Genomic DNA, 13,497 nt, shown 5'->3' on the forward strand with positions numbered 1-13,497 from the left:
TGTGTGGGAGTGTACAGGCTAATCTGAATTCCCCAGATAAGCCTCCACAGCTCAAACGGCAGAGCTGGGGATCAAACTCGGTTCCTCCAGATTAGATACATGAGCTCTTAGCCTCCTACGCCACTGCTGCACATTGTCTTAGATTTTTACATTTATACTCTAAGCCACCATCTCTTCCTGAATTGTTTTGCTGGAGTGCGCAATATGGGCCAGACAGCTGAGAGGGAGCAATCTGGACTTCGTGAATTGAACCAATTACTTTCCCCTGAGCTGCCCCATTTCTGTTCCCCTAAAAGTTCCACAGGGAAATATAACTATGGTATCTTGTGCAAAGAGTAATCACATTAATCTCCACCCTCACCTTAAATCTATTTGCATGCATATAGGCCTTACTCTTAACAGATAATACTGTCATACTTAATAGGTCTGGAAGCAAAAGACAATCCTGAGGTCGTATCAAGACCTGCCTGGCCTCCCCTATCCACTTCTTCCTCTCCTGTTTCTGAGTTACTTATTGCAGTTATGTTGTTGTCACTGGATTTTAAAAGGTTTTTAATGTATTATGAACAGTTGTGGTTTCATATATTCATTGGAAGCCACCATCAGCTGTCAGGGAAGGTGGCATATAATACTGATAAAACAAACAAATAAATAAAGCTGGCATCCTATTAAGTCTCTATTGAAGGTGAAGGCAGCTAGCAACCCTACTTACCAATCAGTTCTGCTGCACCTGGATGACGTTACCACGATAACTGGGAGAGGTGCCATTGAAAAACTAAGAAGCAAGAATAGTTACTAGGTTGGGTTTGGGCATTTGATACATTTTACATGAGAAATAATTCTTAAAAGCACCTCTGTGTTTACCTCTACAGTATGCAAAGCTTCACCTGTCCATTTCCACTTGTGAAGGAATGGAGTCACAAGCCTCATTCCTTGGGTCTTGGGATGATGCCCCTTTCCCTTACTACTGGAGTATGCTAACTTCTCTTTTGGTATGTTTGCAGATATCAGGCCTAAAGCATTCAAAATATATGATAATTTAATAAACAAAAAAGAGAATACTTGATCGGTTCAAGCATCAAGCTGAGGCAGGATATAAAGAAAAGGTGAAGACACAAAACGTTCTTGTCCTAAAAACTCTATACCAGGGATCCTCGACCTTTTTGAGCATGTGGGCACATATGGCATTCTGACCCAGCACAGTGGACGCAGCAACAAAATGATGGTCATAAAAATGCTCCCTTGCAGGAGGCAGAGCCAGGCACAAAATGACAACCACAGCTTAACTTCAGTTACACAGCATAGATCAAGAACCCGTGTGGTGCCTGTGGGCGCCTTGGCGCTCCCCATCACCTTTTCTGGTGTCTGCCAAGTGTTTTAGGAAGGGGAGACAGGTAGGGCTTTTGGCCTTAAAAGCTTCTGATTGATTACTGGAGACTTGATTGGCTGTTTAGATTTTTTAAAATGTTGCTTTGGTAGCAGCTGCCACCACAGAACAAGAAACTGCACTGGGCTACTGAAGTTTAGCTGTGGCAATCATTTTGTTACCGCTGCTGCTCGGGTAACAATAAGTGATTTCAGCTCAGCAACGTAATGAGGTGCAGGAAGCCGACGTTCTTCAGGCAAAGGATTTTATTTGCAGGTGATGGTCACAGCTCGGGCAGGAGAATCGCGCTCTTGCAACCCAGTGCAAGAACTTTTATTCCCAAACTTCAAAAGGGGCAGAGGGGCAGGGAAAAGGGGAGGTGAGGGGGCAAGTCCCTCACCAAACACCAATAAGAAAACAAACAACACAAAAACAAGATACAGTTACAACTTCTGAATGGGATTTACAAGAAATCCCAGCTGTCCAAAGCTGTCTTCCTGGTCGAGATCTTGACTTAATGGTGCTGAAAGAGGAGAGCAGATAAAGGTCCATTCAGAAAATCCCAGAGTGGAGCTTGCTACCGCGCAGCTATCTCCTTTATCAGATGGCTGTTTCCTTTAGTAATACCCTGAGGCTCCCGCCTCACATCGTTGCAACAAAGAAAAGTTCAAACTGTCCAATGGTGGTCCCTGCACGTCTTCCAATGGCTGGGGACCTCTGGGTGCTGGCAACAGATCTGATTTGCAAGTCCAAAGAAGATCTTTGTCTTTATTAAGGAGTCGGCTGGGTGTTGGTCTAAGGTGCATTCCAGAGCCAACTTTCTTGTCCCTTAATATCAGACTTTACAGGCTACTGCTTTTGCTATCAGACACAAATGTCAAAAATAACATTAGGGAAACCTTAAGGGATAAACACATATACTTATAGGCAAGACTTTCCAAAACCTAACAATAACAGAACCTTAAACTAACTGGAGAACCTAGTCAAACTAAAATACTAAACAGCGGGCACATCATACATTCAACTCTGAAGGGGCTTTTATTACATCCTAGAATGGCATAAACAAGAGGGAAACCATATATAATTGGCACAATTCATATGTTTGCAACCTTTGCAAGTCTTATGAAGGCTTCTGAGACACACAAGTCTCTGCGTCCTAGCATGGAGACCGAAGGTGTAATCCAGGGCATGACCCTGACTCAGGAAAATATTTTGTTTATTTTCCTGGCGGTAACAATTTTGCAGCTGGGTTCACATCCTGAGGCAGCTATTTTGTGGCAGTCATTTTGTTGCTGCACCCACCATGCTGTGTTCAAATGCCGAATGTGTCTGCAAGCTCGAAAAGGTTGTATATCCCTGGTGTAGATTCTTGTGTTGTGGTGCTAGCTGTTGCCAAAGCAAGTTTTTTTAAAAAAAATCTGCATAGCAATCAAATCTTCAGTAAACAATAAGAAACCTTGCTGGATAAAACTCTTACCTGGTTCCACCTACTTCCTAAAAATACTTGGGTGCCAGAAAAGGTGTCAGCAGGAGCCATATCACCCACAGAACCACATTGGGGGCCCCTTGCTCTATATTTATTCTAGGAAAACATGAAGTTGTAGCACTTAAAAGTCCTTCAGTGCTATTGTTCTTATAGGTGGTTCTTCTCCCACTGTCCCTCACCATGTGGACAAAGTGAAGCTCTTGGTAAAAGTTTAGTCTTTCATGGCTTGACCCTTTCTGGCTAAACAATAAGAGTCTCCTCCTGTGTCCTCTCTGGATTAGTCCTGATCTTCCTGCCTCAAACTGAAGAAATTACTATCTAGGCTTCTGGCTTTCCAAGTCTTTGTTTCTTTAGGTGTGACATTCTAGCAAGTGTGCACCAGTAAACCTTACGTTCTTACTTTCATCAGAGCTATTTGCATCTGCAAGCATTAAAGTGCTGGATGCTTGCTGGAGGAATCTGCCATTCGGTCAGTTACAGATTTGAAGGAGGGCCCCTTTAATATGGATAGAGTGTAACCCAAATAGTGAAATATCAGTCTGATCTCGACAGTGGACAATGTTTCTTCATACCACATTAAACTTCAATGAAAAGGATAGGGTGTTTTTTCTCCAGATTGTTGGCAACTCTACCAACAAATGTCTCAGGGAGTCTGAAAGAATATGGGAGACTGAGAGTAAACAAGAAGGTTCAGGGAACTGCTCCCACTCCGGAAGTTCTAGCAAGAATTAAATAACAGGCATCACTGTGCTCCTGAAACAGCTGAGGAAAGATCTATACAATGTCACAGTTAGATAAACCAAAGCTATCCTATCTCCAAGGAATATATGTGCTGGAATATATTCTGTTATTTTTAAGGTGCCACTGGACTTCTGTTTTATTCTAAGGACTGAAACACGTGTTATTTTGTTAATGCATCTTCCCAAACCCCATTTGGGAAGGCAACATGGCCCTTGCAAAACCGGAAAGAGTGAGACAGGAGGACACCCCCCCCCCTCCAATCCACTTTCACCTTGAATAATGCCCTTTGTTGCCATTCTTTCCTCTAAATTCTTACACTATTCAATTTTAGGATAGCCCATGCTAGCTTCATCTCATCATGTTTGGAAGCTAAAAAGGGTGACCTTGGTCTGTATTTGAATGGGAGAACACCAAGCAATAGTACAGTCCCTATGCAGAGGCAGACAAGGCAACGGCAAACAACTCTGAAGATCTGTTGCCATAAGTTACCTGTGACTTGACAGCAAAAGAGAGAAATGAAAAGAAAGGTTGCCAAGAACATAGACACAACATATCTCTTTACCAGATGCTTAATGTGTGGAAATATAAAGGTTAAGCTTTTCATAGCATGGAGGGAAAATCCCATTAAAAGAATAGGGCTTCTTTCCTACAGGTAGTTGGCAACACTAGAGGCTTGGTGGGGGGAAACGAGGGCTGTTAATTAATTATTTTAATTAAACCCATATGAACCAACAGATATAATAAACAATAGTTTCAAAGAGGCTGTTTGAGATGATAGGTAGATGTGTTGGAACAGACCCCATCTCTAAAAAAGCATTTCTTTAGTACTGTAGAGGAGGGAGACTACCTCTTCAGTGGTGGCATTAGGAATTTTTTTCTGTCCTGTGCAACAGGTAAGCAAAGCAAACTTTGCAGTAGCTGGTAAAATGACACACCAAGAAAGAGGTCACCACTCCTGTTCAGTGGGGCATGGGGAGGCGGGGGGACTTGACACCCTTACTGTCCTCCATAATAAAAATGACAGAAGATCTGTGACTTTATCCATTTCCTGGGCCATCTTTATTCTAGAATACTCTGCTTGGGTCCTAGGGTCTTGGGGACAGAATTAGGTAGGCACTAGGACACAAGAATCTCCTGTCATCTTTTTCCTGAACAGGGTATAGTTGGTGCTGCTAGATGGAAGCATGCAGGTTGCTAGGTCCACTTACAGATACATGGCAACTACCAGCTAGCCAATGCAGGATCCAGCTGCACCTGCCTGATGGGGGGGCGAAGAGAAGCCTTCAGGACTCTGCCTCACGAGCCTGCCAAGATGTGAATCGCGTCCCGCCCGCCCCCCTTTTTTTCGTTTGTTAAGAAGCAGTAGTAATTCCACTGAAAGTGCAGCTGAATTAATGGAGGGCATTTCAAGAGATTAAAATTCAGACAAGGTGGGACCACAGCAGTTTCCTGGAAAACTCATCAACATTGTTCAAACGCGTTGGTTAAACCCAACACTGCCAGGGATCCTGTCGCCATAGAGACCACCAAGCTGAACGCCTCTTTGGACAAACCCAGAGAACAGGAAGTCCGAACATTACTCAGTCCGCAGGCGCAGTAACAGATCTTCCCGGGTCTGGGCGGCTGAGCTTCGTCGCGAAGATGACGTCAAAAGTAGACCGCGGCTAACCATATTCCTCCCACCTTCTTGATTGGTCGAGAACCGAATGACGACTCTGCGCAGTCGCCTTATCAAAAAGACAATGGAAAGTTCTTTTCTCGATGTTCTGCGCGTGCGTAGTTCACCGCTGGCGCGGAGGAGTGAGCCGGTGCGGTTGGACTGTGCTGGAGGCGGAGCGGAAGGAGAAGGACGAAGATGGACGAGCTCCAGACCGGCGAGGAGGTATAACGGTTCCCGCGGGGGACAGTCCCGCTCTCTCCTGGCTCTGTGGGGTGAATGGGGAGAGAAGAAGCCGCGACCGCGTCCGGTCCTTTGTTCTCAGCAAGCGTTGCTATGGGAGACGGCCACAAAGAGGAGAAATCGGACCCCGCCCCGATTCCATTGTGGTTCAGCAATAGGAGGCTGATAACGTGTCATTCTTCTCCCAATAGCGCACCTTTTCCCATAGTACTGTAATGAAATGTTAAAGGCATGCCCCCGTTCGTTGCAGTATGGTGCCTTGTTGGGAAGGTATGTGCAGAACCATCTTCCCTGTCCATAACAAGCCCTGATCTGTATTTGGATGGGAAACCAAGGAATGTCAGGGTCCCTATGCAGAGGAAGGCAATGGCAAACCACCTCTTCAGGGTCTCTTGCTTTGAAAACCCTAACGGCACCATAAGTCAAACTTCCAAAAGAAAGAAAAAGAAATCAGTGATAAAGGGAATTAGTAGGAGTTGGGGCATTGCTTTGAAGCAGAGGTCTCCAATCTTTCTGAATCTGCAGACATCTTTATAATTGACAGGAGATAGGTGCAAACGCTGAACGTGGCTGCCACCCAAGACGGAGCCAACTACAAAACATCGGGCAGTGAAATTATATATAATTTTAAGAGTAATTTCTCAATATTTCAGGCAGAAGCTCTGTTTAATAGAATGCCATTACATCTGCACAGCCAATCCGAAGGCATGCTGGGCTAAAGCCCCACCTGTCCTTGCTCACTTTCTAAAAATCACTGGTGGTGGACAGCAGAAAAGATGTTGGGAGCCACATTGGGGACCCCTGCTTTAAAGTAAACATTCCTTCTAATAGTGAAGTCCCTGTTAGGGTTATAAAAGCGGCAATGCCACTCGTATGTAGATTTATTTATGTTCTACATACCTGGGAGGATATCCCAGGCATGTGGATAAACAAAATTCTATAAACTAATTATAAATAATTCTATAAACTAATTAAAAAGATGAGAACTTTCCAGAAGATATGGACTGTTGTAAGCAGGGAAGAGGGAAAGGAGTTTGGGAGATTGGACTGCTGAGACCCTCGAGGGTTTAGGGGGGAAGGGGAAATCCCATACCATTTTCACTTGCAACTCTTTGTGGGGCCCAGGTTTGACATTTTCAGATCTTTTTAAAAGGCAACCAAAACCCTCTGCTGGGCAGTTCTGTAAAGGGGAAGGAAAAATCTAGTGTGTGAGGGTTGCCTTTTGTCTTTGATTATTGTTCAGGGTCAGAAGAATGGCTTTTGTTTTGCTTTTGTTATCAACTGAATGGGTTTCATTTCTTTAGTCCAAAGACTCTTCCATTGATTTCATATTTCTGTTTTCTCCAGCTAAGTGGATTGTGTTCTATGGGGTCATATATGTGACGCAATTCTTTGGAAGTTACTTTTATGTAAGTCCTCAGTAGTACCTAAGGAAAGTTACACCCTTCGAAGTCCATTGAAGTCAATCCTCTGTTTAGGATTCCAGTGTAGCTTTGCAGCTGTTGCTAGTTACTGGGTACTGTTGTGTAGAGTCTTGAACAGTCTTATGATCAGTAAACCAGAAACAAGGTGTTAAGTGTTTAACATAGTTACTCAGATACCTGATTAATATTTAAAGCAGTATATCTTTCAGGAGTAACTTATTGTTGTCTGTTGTTCATATTGCAAATAGTATATTTGATTGACAATTAATTTCTGTCCTTTTTTAAAGACTTCATTTATTGTGGATGAAGTCAGCAACATCATAAAAGAGGTAGGCAAATGTTTCTGCAATTCACCAAGAATGTAATCTCACATGTATTTTTCCCAGCAGTAGTTTTCTCTTAAGGAGTAGTGTTGCTTCTGAAGGGATCAGTTGCATAGATTTCACTATGTTGAAATATTGAGACAACTTAATAATCAGTTGGTATAATTACGTTAAAATATTTAAAATATTTTTATATTTGAGTTCCGTAATGGAATTTTGCACAGATCTGTTCTGTTGCCCTAGAAATCTGTCAAGAGGGCTGTGAGATCATGCACATTTATTCCTCATGTCATTTATTCCTTATGTTTATACTCATTCCTCCAAGGAACTGAGAGAGATGTATCTAGGTGGAAACAGCCCATTTTTTTACCCCTCTCAACAATGCTGTGAGATAAGGTAGGCTAAGAAGGAGTGACTGGCATAAGGGGAGATTTCTGGCCCAAGAGGAGGTTCAGTGTCCAGCACAAGTCCCCTGTGCCCAAAGTCCCCTGTTCTCTTTATGTATTATGCTGCACCGGTTCGTTCTCTCAGAAGAGGCCTAGCTTCAGATAATGCTACTGGGGCAGTGGAGGGCGGGGGAGAAAGGATCTGTGTTAACTTGTCTGTTTTGCATGCAGAATGTTGTAGGTTCAGTCTCCAGAATTTTAACCTGTGTAAGGCAACTTCATGCATACATGGTTCTTAATCAAAGTATAAAGCTGAAGAAAGTAATTGGAGCTCCAAATTATTGGATTCTTAAAATTATTATTATTATATCAAGCCCTACAGTGGGTTGAATCTCACTTCCAGATGTTTCATTTAATTCCAGATAAGTGGTTTGTGATGTAGCTTGAGAGCAATGTAGTTAAGCTTAAGATGGTAGAATTCTAGGGAAGTGTTGCCAAGACTCTGGTGTCTTGTTTACTGAACTTTTGTTGTGGCAACCTCCATGACAAGTAGTGAAGGTTATCAGAGGCTTACTAGCATGTGCCAAATAGGGTAAAGTATAAAATTTAAGGTTCATGGCATTAAGGTTCATGAAGCAAAGTGAGTACTGATAATTTATTTGTGCTAGTTCCCTTCATAGTTACTATCTTGAAATGCTTACCAGGTTCTGGTATGTTTAGATCCTCTGTTGTTTATGGGTTAGAATTTGTAGAAAAACCAAAATGGGGCCACAGTTGGCACTTGTGTTTGATTAAACCTCTTCATTTACCAGTCCATAGGTACATATACTCTGCTGAGGCTTTATCTACAAAGGGTGGAATCCATTGTTACAACCACAGGATAGGATGGGGTAGCCAGATGCCTTTCCTTAAGTAGAGGTTAATTAGGGCAGTGTCATGCTGGGCCTTCAGTTTATTTCTACCACCACTACTGTGTATCCAGAATTTTTAAAAAAACAACCTCACATCTTTCTGGTGATACAGTACAGTGAACTTTGTTGGCACATTTTTTATATACCACAGAAGTGTTGCTCTAGCTCTTATTATTTAGATTTGCCAGGATAAATTTGAAGGCAGTGAGATTCCTAAATAATTGCCTCCTTTCTGCCTGAAGCTTTAAAGGGAGCTGCGGGAAAAACTATGGGGAGTGGTATAGCTATAGTGATATTGCAGGCCAGGTGCTTGTCAGATCAGTTGGAGAAAACCTATTCACTTTAAAGGGTTTTTTTAAAGTGGTGTTGAGTAGAAGAGTGGATGAACAATGCTGTTGGCTTACTTACCTCTTCTCACTTATAGGCTATAGAAGGCACAATAGGTGGCAATGCATATTTGCACAGCAAAGTGAACCAATGGACTACCAATGTTGTAGAGCAAATTCTAAGTCAGCTGACAAAGCTGGGGAAACCTTTTAAATATGTTGGTAAGTTAACATATGTCTACATGGAGTGCTTTATTGATTTCATAGGAACAATTCAAATAAACTGAGAATTCCTTTTGCTTTCAGAAATTTGAGCGCCTTTGTGCCAAAGTACAAGGGTGAATAAAAAAACAGATCCCAAACTATTTTTTTAAAATATCAGTCCCCTGATTTTGATAATATCTACAAGCTCCTGATTTTAAGAGCAGAAAGAATTAATTTAACTTCAAAGTGTGACTCCCTTAATCACTACCAGTCAAAAGAAGTAAAAGGTGAAAATTCAAGTTCAAATGAAAAGCAGTAGAGGCAAGATGGACAACAATCATTAGTTGTTTTATGTAATCTTCAAAGGACATGGAAGTGAAAGATTACCATATCAATTCCTTTAAAGCTAAGATAGATATAATTGTATTGCTCAGAAGGTGGACACATGCCCTTTTCTAACAAGTAATATCTCTTCTGCAATTTACAGTGACATGTGTGATTATGCAAAAGAATGGTGCTGGACTTCACACAGCAAGCTCTTGTTTCTGGGACAACTCTGCTGATGGTACATGACTGCTTTCATGCTTTCTCTTGACTTACTGAAATATTTCATGTGATATTTGTGGAAGCTAGGAAGCGTTCTCTGCAAACACCCCATGTTAAAAAGTTTGGTCCCAATACTTATTTTAGGGTAAGGCACACTTGTTATTACAAGTTACTTCCTCCTTTATTGCCCCTAGAGAATAATAGGGTTTTTGTGAAACTATATAGTGTGCCTGAATATGGGAGCAGTGCCAATCAAGTAAGTGTCTCAGCTGGGAGCTGTTTTTTAAGTTATCTGCATGATACAACATTGTCTTTGGCCTGAATGTTGCAAGAAGAGCTGTCCTAATTCTGAGTGCTCTTCTTTGTAGGAACCTGCACTGTGAGATGGGAGAACAAGACCATGTACTGTATTGTTAGTGCCTTTGGACTTGCAATCTGATTGCCTTGGAATTCTTCAATCTGACTCATCACTTCCATTTCATAGTTCACTAAAACTGTGAATTCACTGAACTTTCGGTTTAAAGAGCTTTTCCTTCCCATGTGAGAATGGGAGAGAAAGTTGTATGTGGCTATACAAATACATCATTCCTTCCCCATATCAATTCATTCTGTCTTAACACTTTAAAGACTCTTTCTCAAGGTGCTAAAACCTGAAACCTGCTGCAGTTCTTCAGCTTTACTCCACCAAGTTTGAAGATTTAATTTTTCACAATTTTTTTGTTATTAAATTATTGAAATTCTGAATGTGTGTATGCATAGTCATTGTGAAAGAGTACAAATTCAAGAAATGGGGCTGACATTAAGTGCCTCGATATCCTGGTCCTAATAGGCTATTTTTTTGGTGGTGATCTTCACATAGAAACTACTTGGAAGATGAGGTTTTATGTGAAATCTTTATTCATAAAGCAGTATATAAGTGGCTGATGGTGTCCACTGGAATGGACAGGGGTTTTTTGTAGATAGATTACAACTTTATATGTAGGAAGGCCTGGGTTTGGGCAGGGGTACTCTAGTTACAAGGATCCTGGGTAATAGGACTGGGCTGGACCTTTGCTCAAGACTTTTTTGTCAGTTGTAACAGATAATTCTCTTGTCCAAAGCATTTTGTATTGATGGTCTTTAGGTGAAAGCCTTATGGTAGTTACATCAGGTGGGATATTAATAACCTGCCCAGTGTTCCCTCTAATTTCTTCCCACCACTGAACCAAACATTTGATGGTTTGAGCAAAAATATTTTAAATTTCAAGAGAAAGAAGGAGAGAACGAAGGAAAGAGAGAAAGAAAGAGTCCAGCAAAGGCGTATCCTGCCCTTCCTCTGTCCCCTTTTGGAGGAGAACTGGAGTCTCCCCTCCCCACTCACCAGCACGGCTCCTGCCCAGCAGGAAGCCAACTCCTCAAGGAGCAGCAGCAAGTGCTTCCCCAGTCCTCTTTTTCTCTCCAAGCCAGGCTGCACCGCTCCCCAGCCATGCCAGGTTGCATCTCCTGCATCTGGGCCAGCCCTCGCACACCTCTCCCCAGTCAGGCTGGTGGCACCCAGCAGAGCATGCCTTGCATGGGACTGAAGAATATCACTGGCTACCTGGGAGAGCTCTCCCTGCTGGCCCCTCACACCTGCTCAATGAGCAGCAACCTTTTTATCTGCACAGCACAGAAATGGTGAGTGCATGGCCGCTCACCCACGTAACCTACAGGAACATTGACCTTGCCTGCTTTCTTAAAAATAAGAAACATCCTTATGTCAAATGTCTTCAAGTACATATATTCAAGAGCTTCTGTGTGCATAACATCAACCTGTGTGTTAAACTCTGTAGTACAGCACACTGCATTTGGAACTGTACTTCGCTCTTCTTCTCGCCCCTCCCTCCACAAAAAAAACAAGAAGAATTCAGAAAACTTGGTGTATGACACTTTCAAAACAGGCCATTGGTTCTGTTCTCTACATTCAGATATTTCACAGTATTGCCACACCACTCATCTGGATTGACAAAATAATATGTTCAGCTGTAATGGTAAGTGCCAAGTGGTTTTTTTGTATAATGATCACAGTTGACAGAGTGATAATAAACTTGACACGCAAGTATATTTATCACTGCAAAAACATGAAGTTACAGCTGCTCCATTGATGACATGTTACTGTAACATATAGTTACTAAGGTTCCAGAAGGCCTCCAAACGCTATAAAATCTAGCACTCTGTTAGGAGGCACATCAGCAACGTTGAAGCTTTTGAATTCTGAAACAAGGGTAATAAAGTTTTCCAGGAATCTAGTGTATCAGATGGTCCTCAAGTAATATTCTAGGGCATGGTCATTAAGGTTGTGTCAATAGCTTTATCAGCCCTCATACTGGTAGCTCCTAGGGAAAGGGGCAGCATCTAGACTTCATTGTGTTCTCCATGACATAATTGACAGTAGAGAAGGACTTGAATGACTTGAAGACCCACATAAATTAACTGCTTTTTACACAAGTGCATTCTGAATATAGTGTAGGGATGCTTACCTGTCACCTTTTACCTGTCCCACCCTTAATATGTACATGGATACAAGCCAATATTTCAACAGGGAAAAACCATTCATGTTATCTTTTGCTACCTCCTCCTCGTCCACAAATTTAGCAGCATCAAAGCTCACTTGTTTGTTTGCTGGGGAGGGGGGAACACTAACAGGAAGTGCAACAGCAAGTGCTAGTATCTGATTGAAAATTATTTCTAATAGCATGTTAGCAATGCACTATTTTAATGTTAAATAACTTCTACAAATTATAAGCATGGATCATCTATAGCCGTGGGAGTGTAGGACCATAGGTGATTTGTCACTGAGCAATGACTTCAGGCAGCACAGATTTGCTGATTTATAGACCTGTATCTATGTTGTAAGACTGCCCAAGGCTATCTTTTTGCATCTTATATTGCCCTCTACTGGACACAGGGTAATATTGGATCTTAATTGTTCTTACAGGAGGTGGTAAAACAATCATCAGTTGATCAGTTACAAGATACAGATCTATTAACTTGTCAAATGAAGACCTGATTTTATATCCCCACTTTTTTCTACCTGTAAGAAGTCTCAAATGGTCTTACAATCACCTTCCCTTCCCACAACAGACACCTTGTGAGGTAGGTGGGGCTGAGAGCGTTCAAAAGGAGCCCAAGTCACCCAGCAGGTTTCACGTGCAGGAGTGGGGAAACAAATCTAGTTCACCAGCATAGAGTCCACTGGTCACGTCGAGGAGTGGGGAAATGAAATCCGGTTCTCCAGATAAGCATCTGCCGCTCTTTACCACTACACCATGCTTAGATTCTGAAGATTATTAAGACCACACACATCCTCCAAGAACATCATTCCATAGCTGCTTTAGAAACTAAAATACTAGTTGTGTGCAAGCCATCAAGTGCAGAGATGTGAAGCCCAGCCTTTGTTTAAATGGTGTTCATTGTTTAATTGGAAGGCTTACGTTTGGAACCTGCTATCCCCCAACCTCCCATAATGAATCAAAACATCTGCATAATGTGATCAGGGACAGATAGGGATCATTTTAGAACAAAACTGAGGAAAGGTTTGCAGAGAAAGCTAAAACTAAAAATATTACAGTGAGGAAGACAAAAATAAACCCACCCTAGAAGCAACATCTAGCTTTAAGAGATTAACATTCACGGAGATCTCATGATACTCTGTTCTGAGATTTTTGTAGCCATTCTGGGCAGTCACAGCATTGCCAATATTGATTAAACCTCTTCATTTGGATAAACAGGTGCTCAGGGTGACCAGTGGTACATTTCAGCAGTTCTGGTTGATGAGACGGCTGCAGCCCTTCCTGGGCAGGAAAGGAAATTTTGCTCTTGTGGTACGTGTCCTGGTAACACTAGATTACATTACTGATCTTAAA

The 13,497-nt window shown here is 42.1% G+C and overlaps 2 protein-coding genes across 2 annotated transcripts in view; one reads left to right on the plus strand and one right to left on the minus strand.

The window, feature by feature from the left end:
• SYTL3 (synaptotagmin like 3) overlaps positions 1-5,349 on the minus strand; it is a 50,377-nt gene extending 45,028 nt beyond the window's left edge. Inside the window, exon 1 of the mRNA XM_048488007.1 lies at positions 5,174-5,349. The gene's annotated coding sequence lies outside the window, so the exon portion shown is untranslated. The remainder of the gene's footprint in view (positions 1-5,173) is intronic.
• DYNLT1 (dynein light chain Tctex-type 1) lies at positions 5,325-10,357 on the plus strand. The gene is made up of 5 exons (XM_048488042.1): positions 5,325-5,475; positions 7,205-7,246; positions 8,962-9,085; positions 9,555-9,632; positions 9,982-10,357. Exons 1-5 carry the CDS (start codon positions 5,449-5,451, stop codon positions 10,050-10,052), a joined length of 342 nt encoding a protein of 113 aa, XP_048343999.1. The 5' UTR covers positions 5,325-5,448; the 3' UTR covers positions 10,053-10,357.
• Positions 10,358-13,497: the final 3,140 nt, after the last annotated feature.

Source organism: Sphaerodactylus townsendi, linkage group LG01 (assembly GCF_021028975.2).
Source record: "Sphaerodactylus townsendi isolate TG3544 linkage group LG01, MPM_Stown_v2.3, whole genome shotgun sequence".
Lineage (NCBI taxonomy): Eukaryota > Metazoa > Chordata > Lepidosauria > Squamata > Sphaerodactylidae > Sphaerodactylus > Sphaerodactylus townsendi.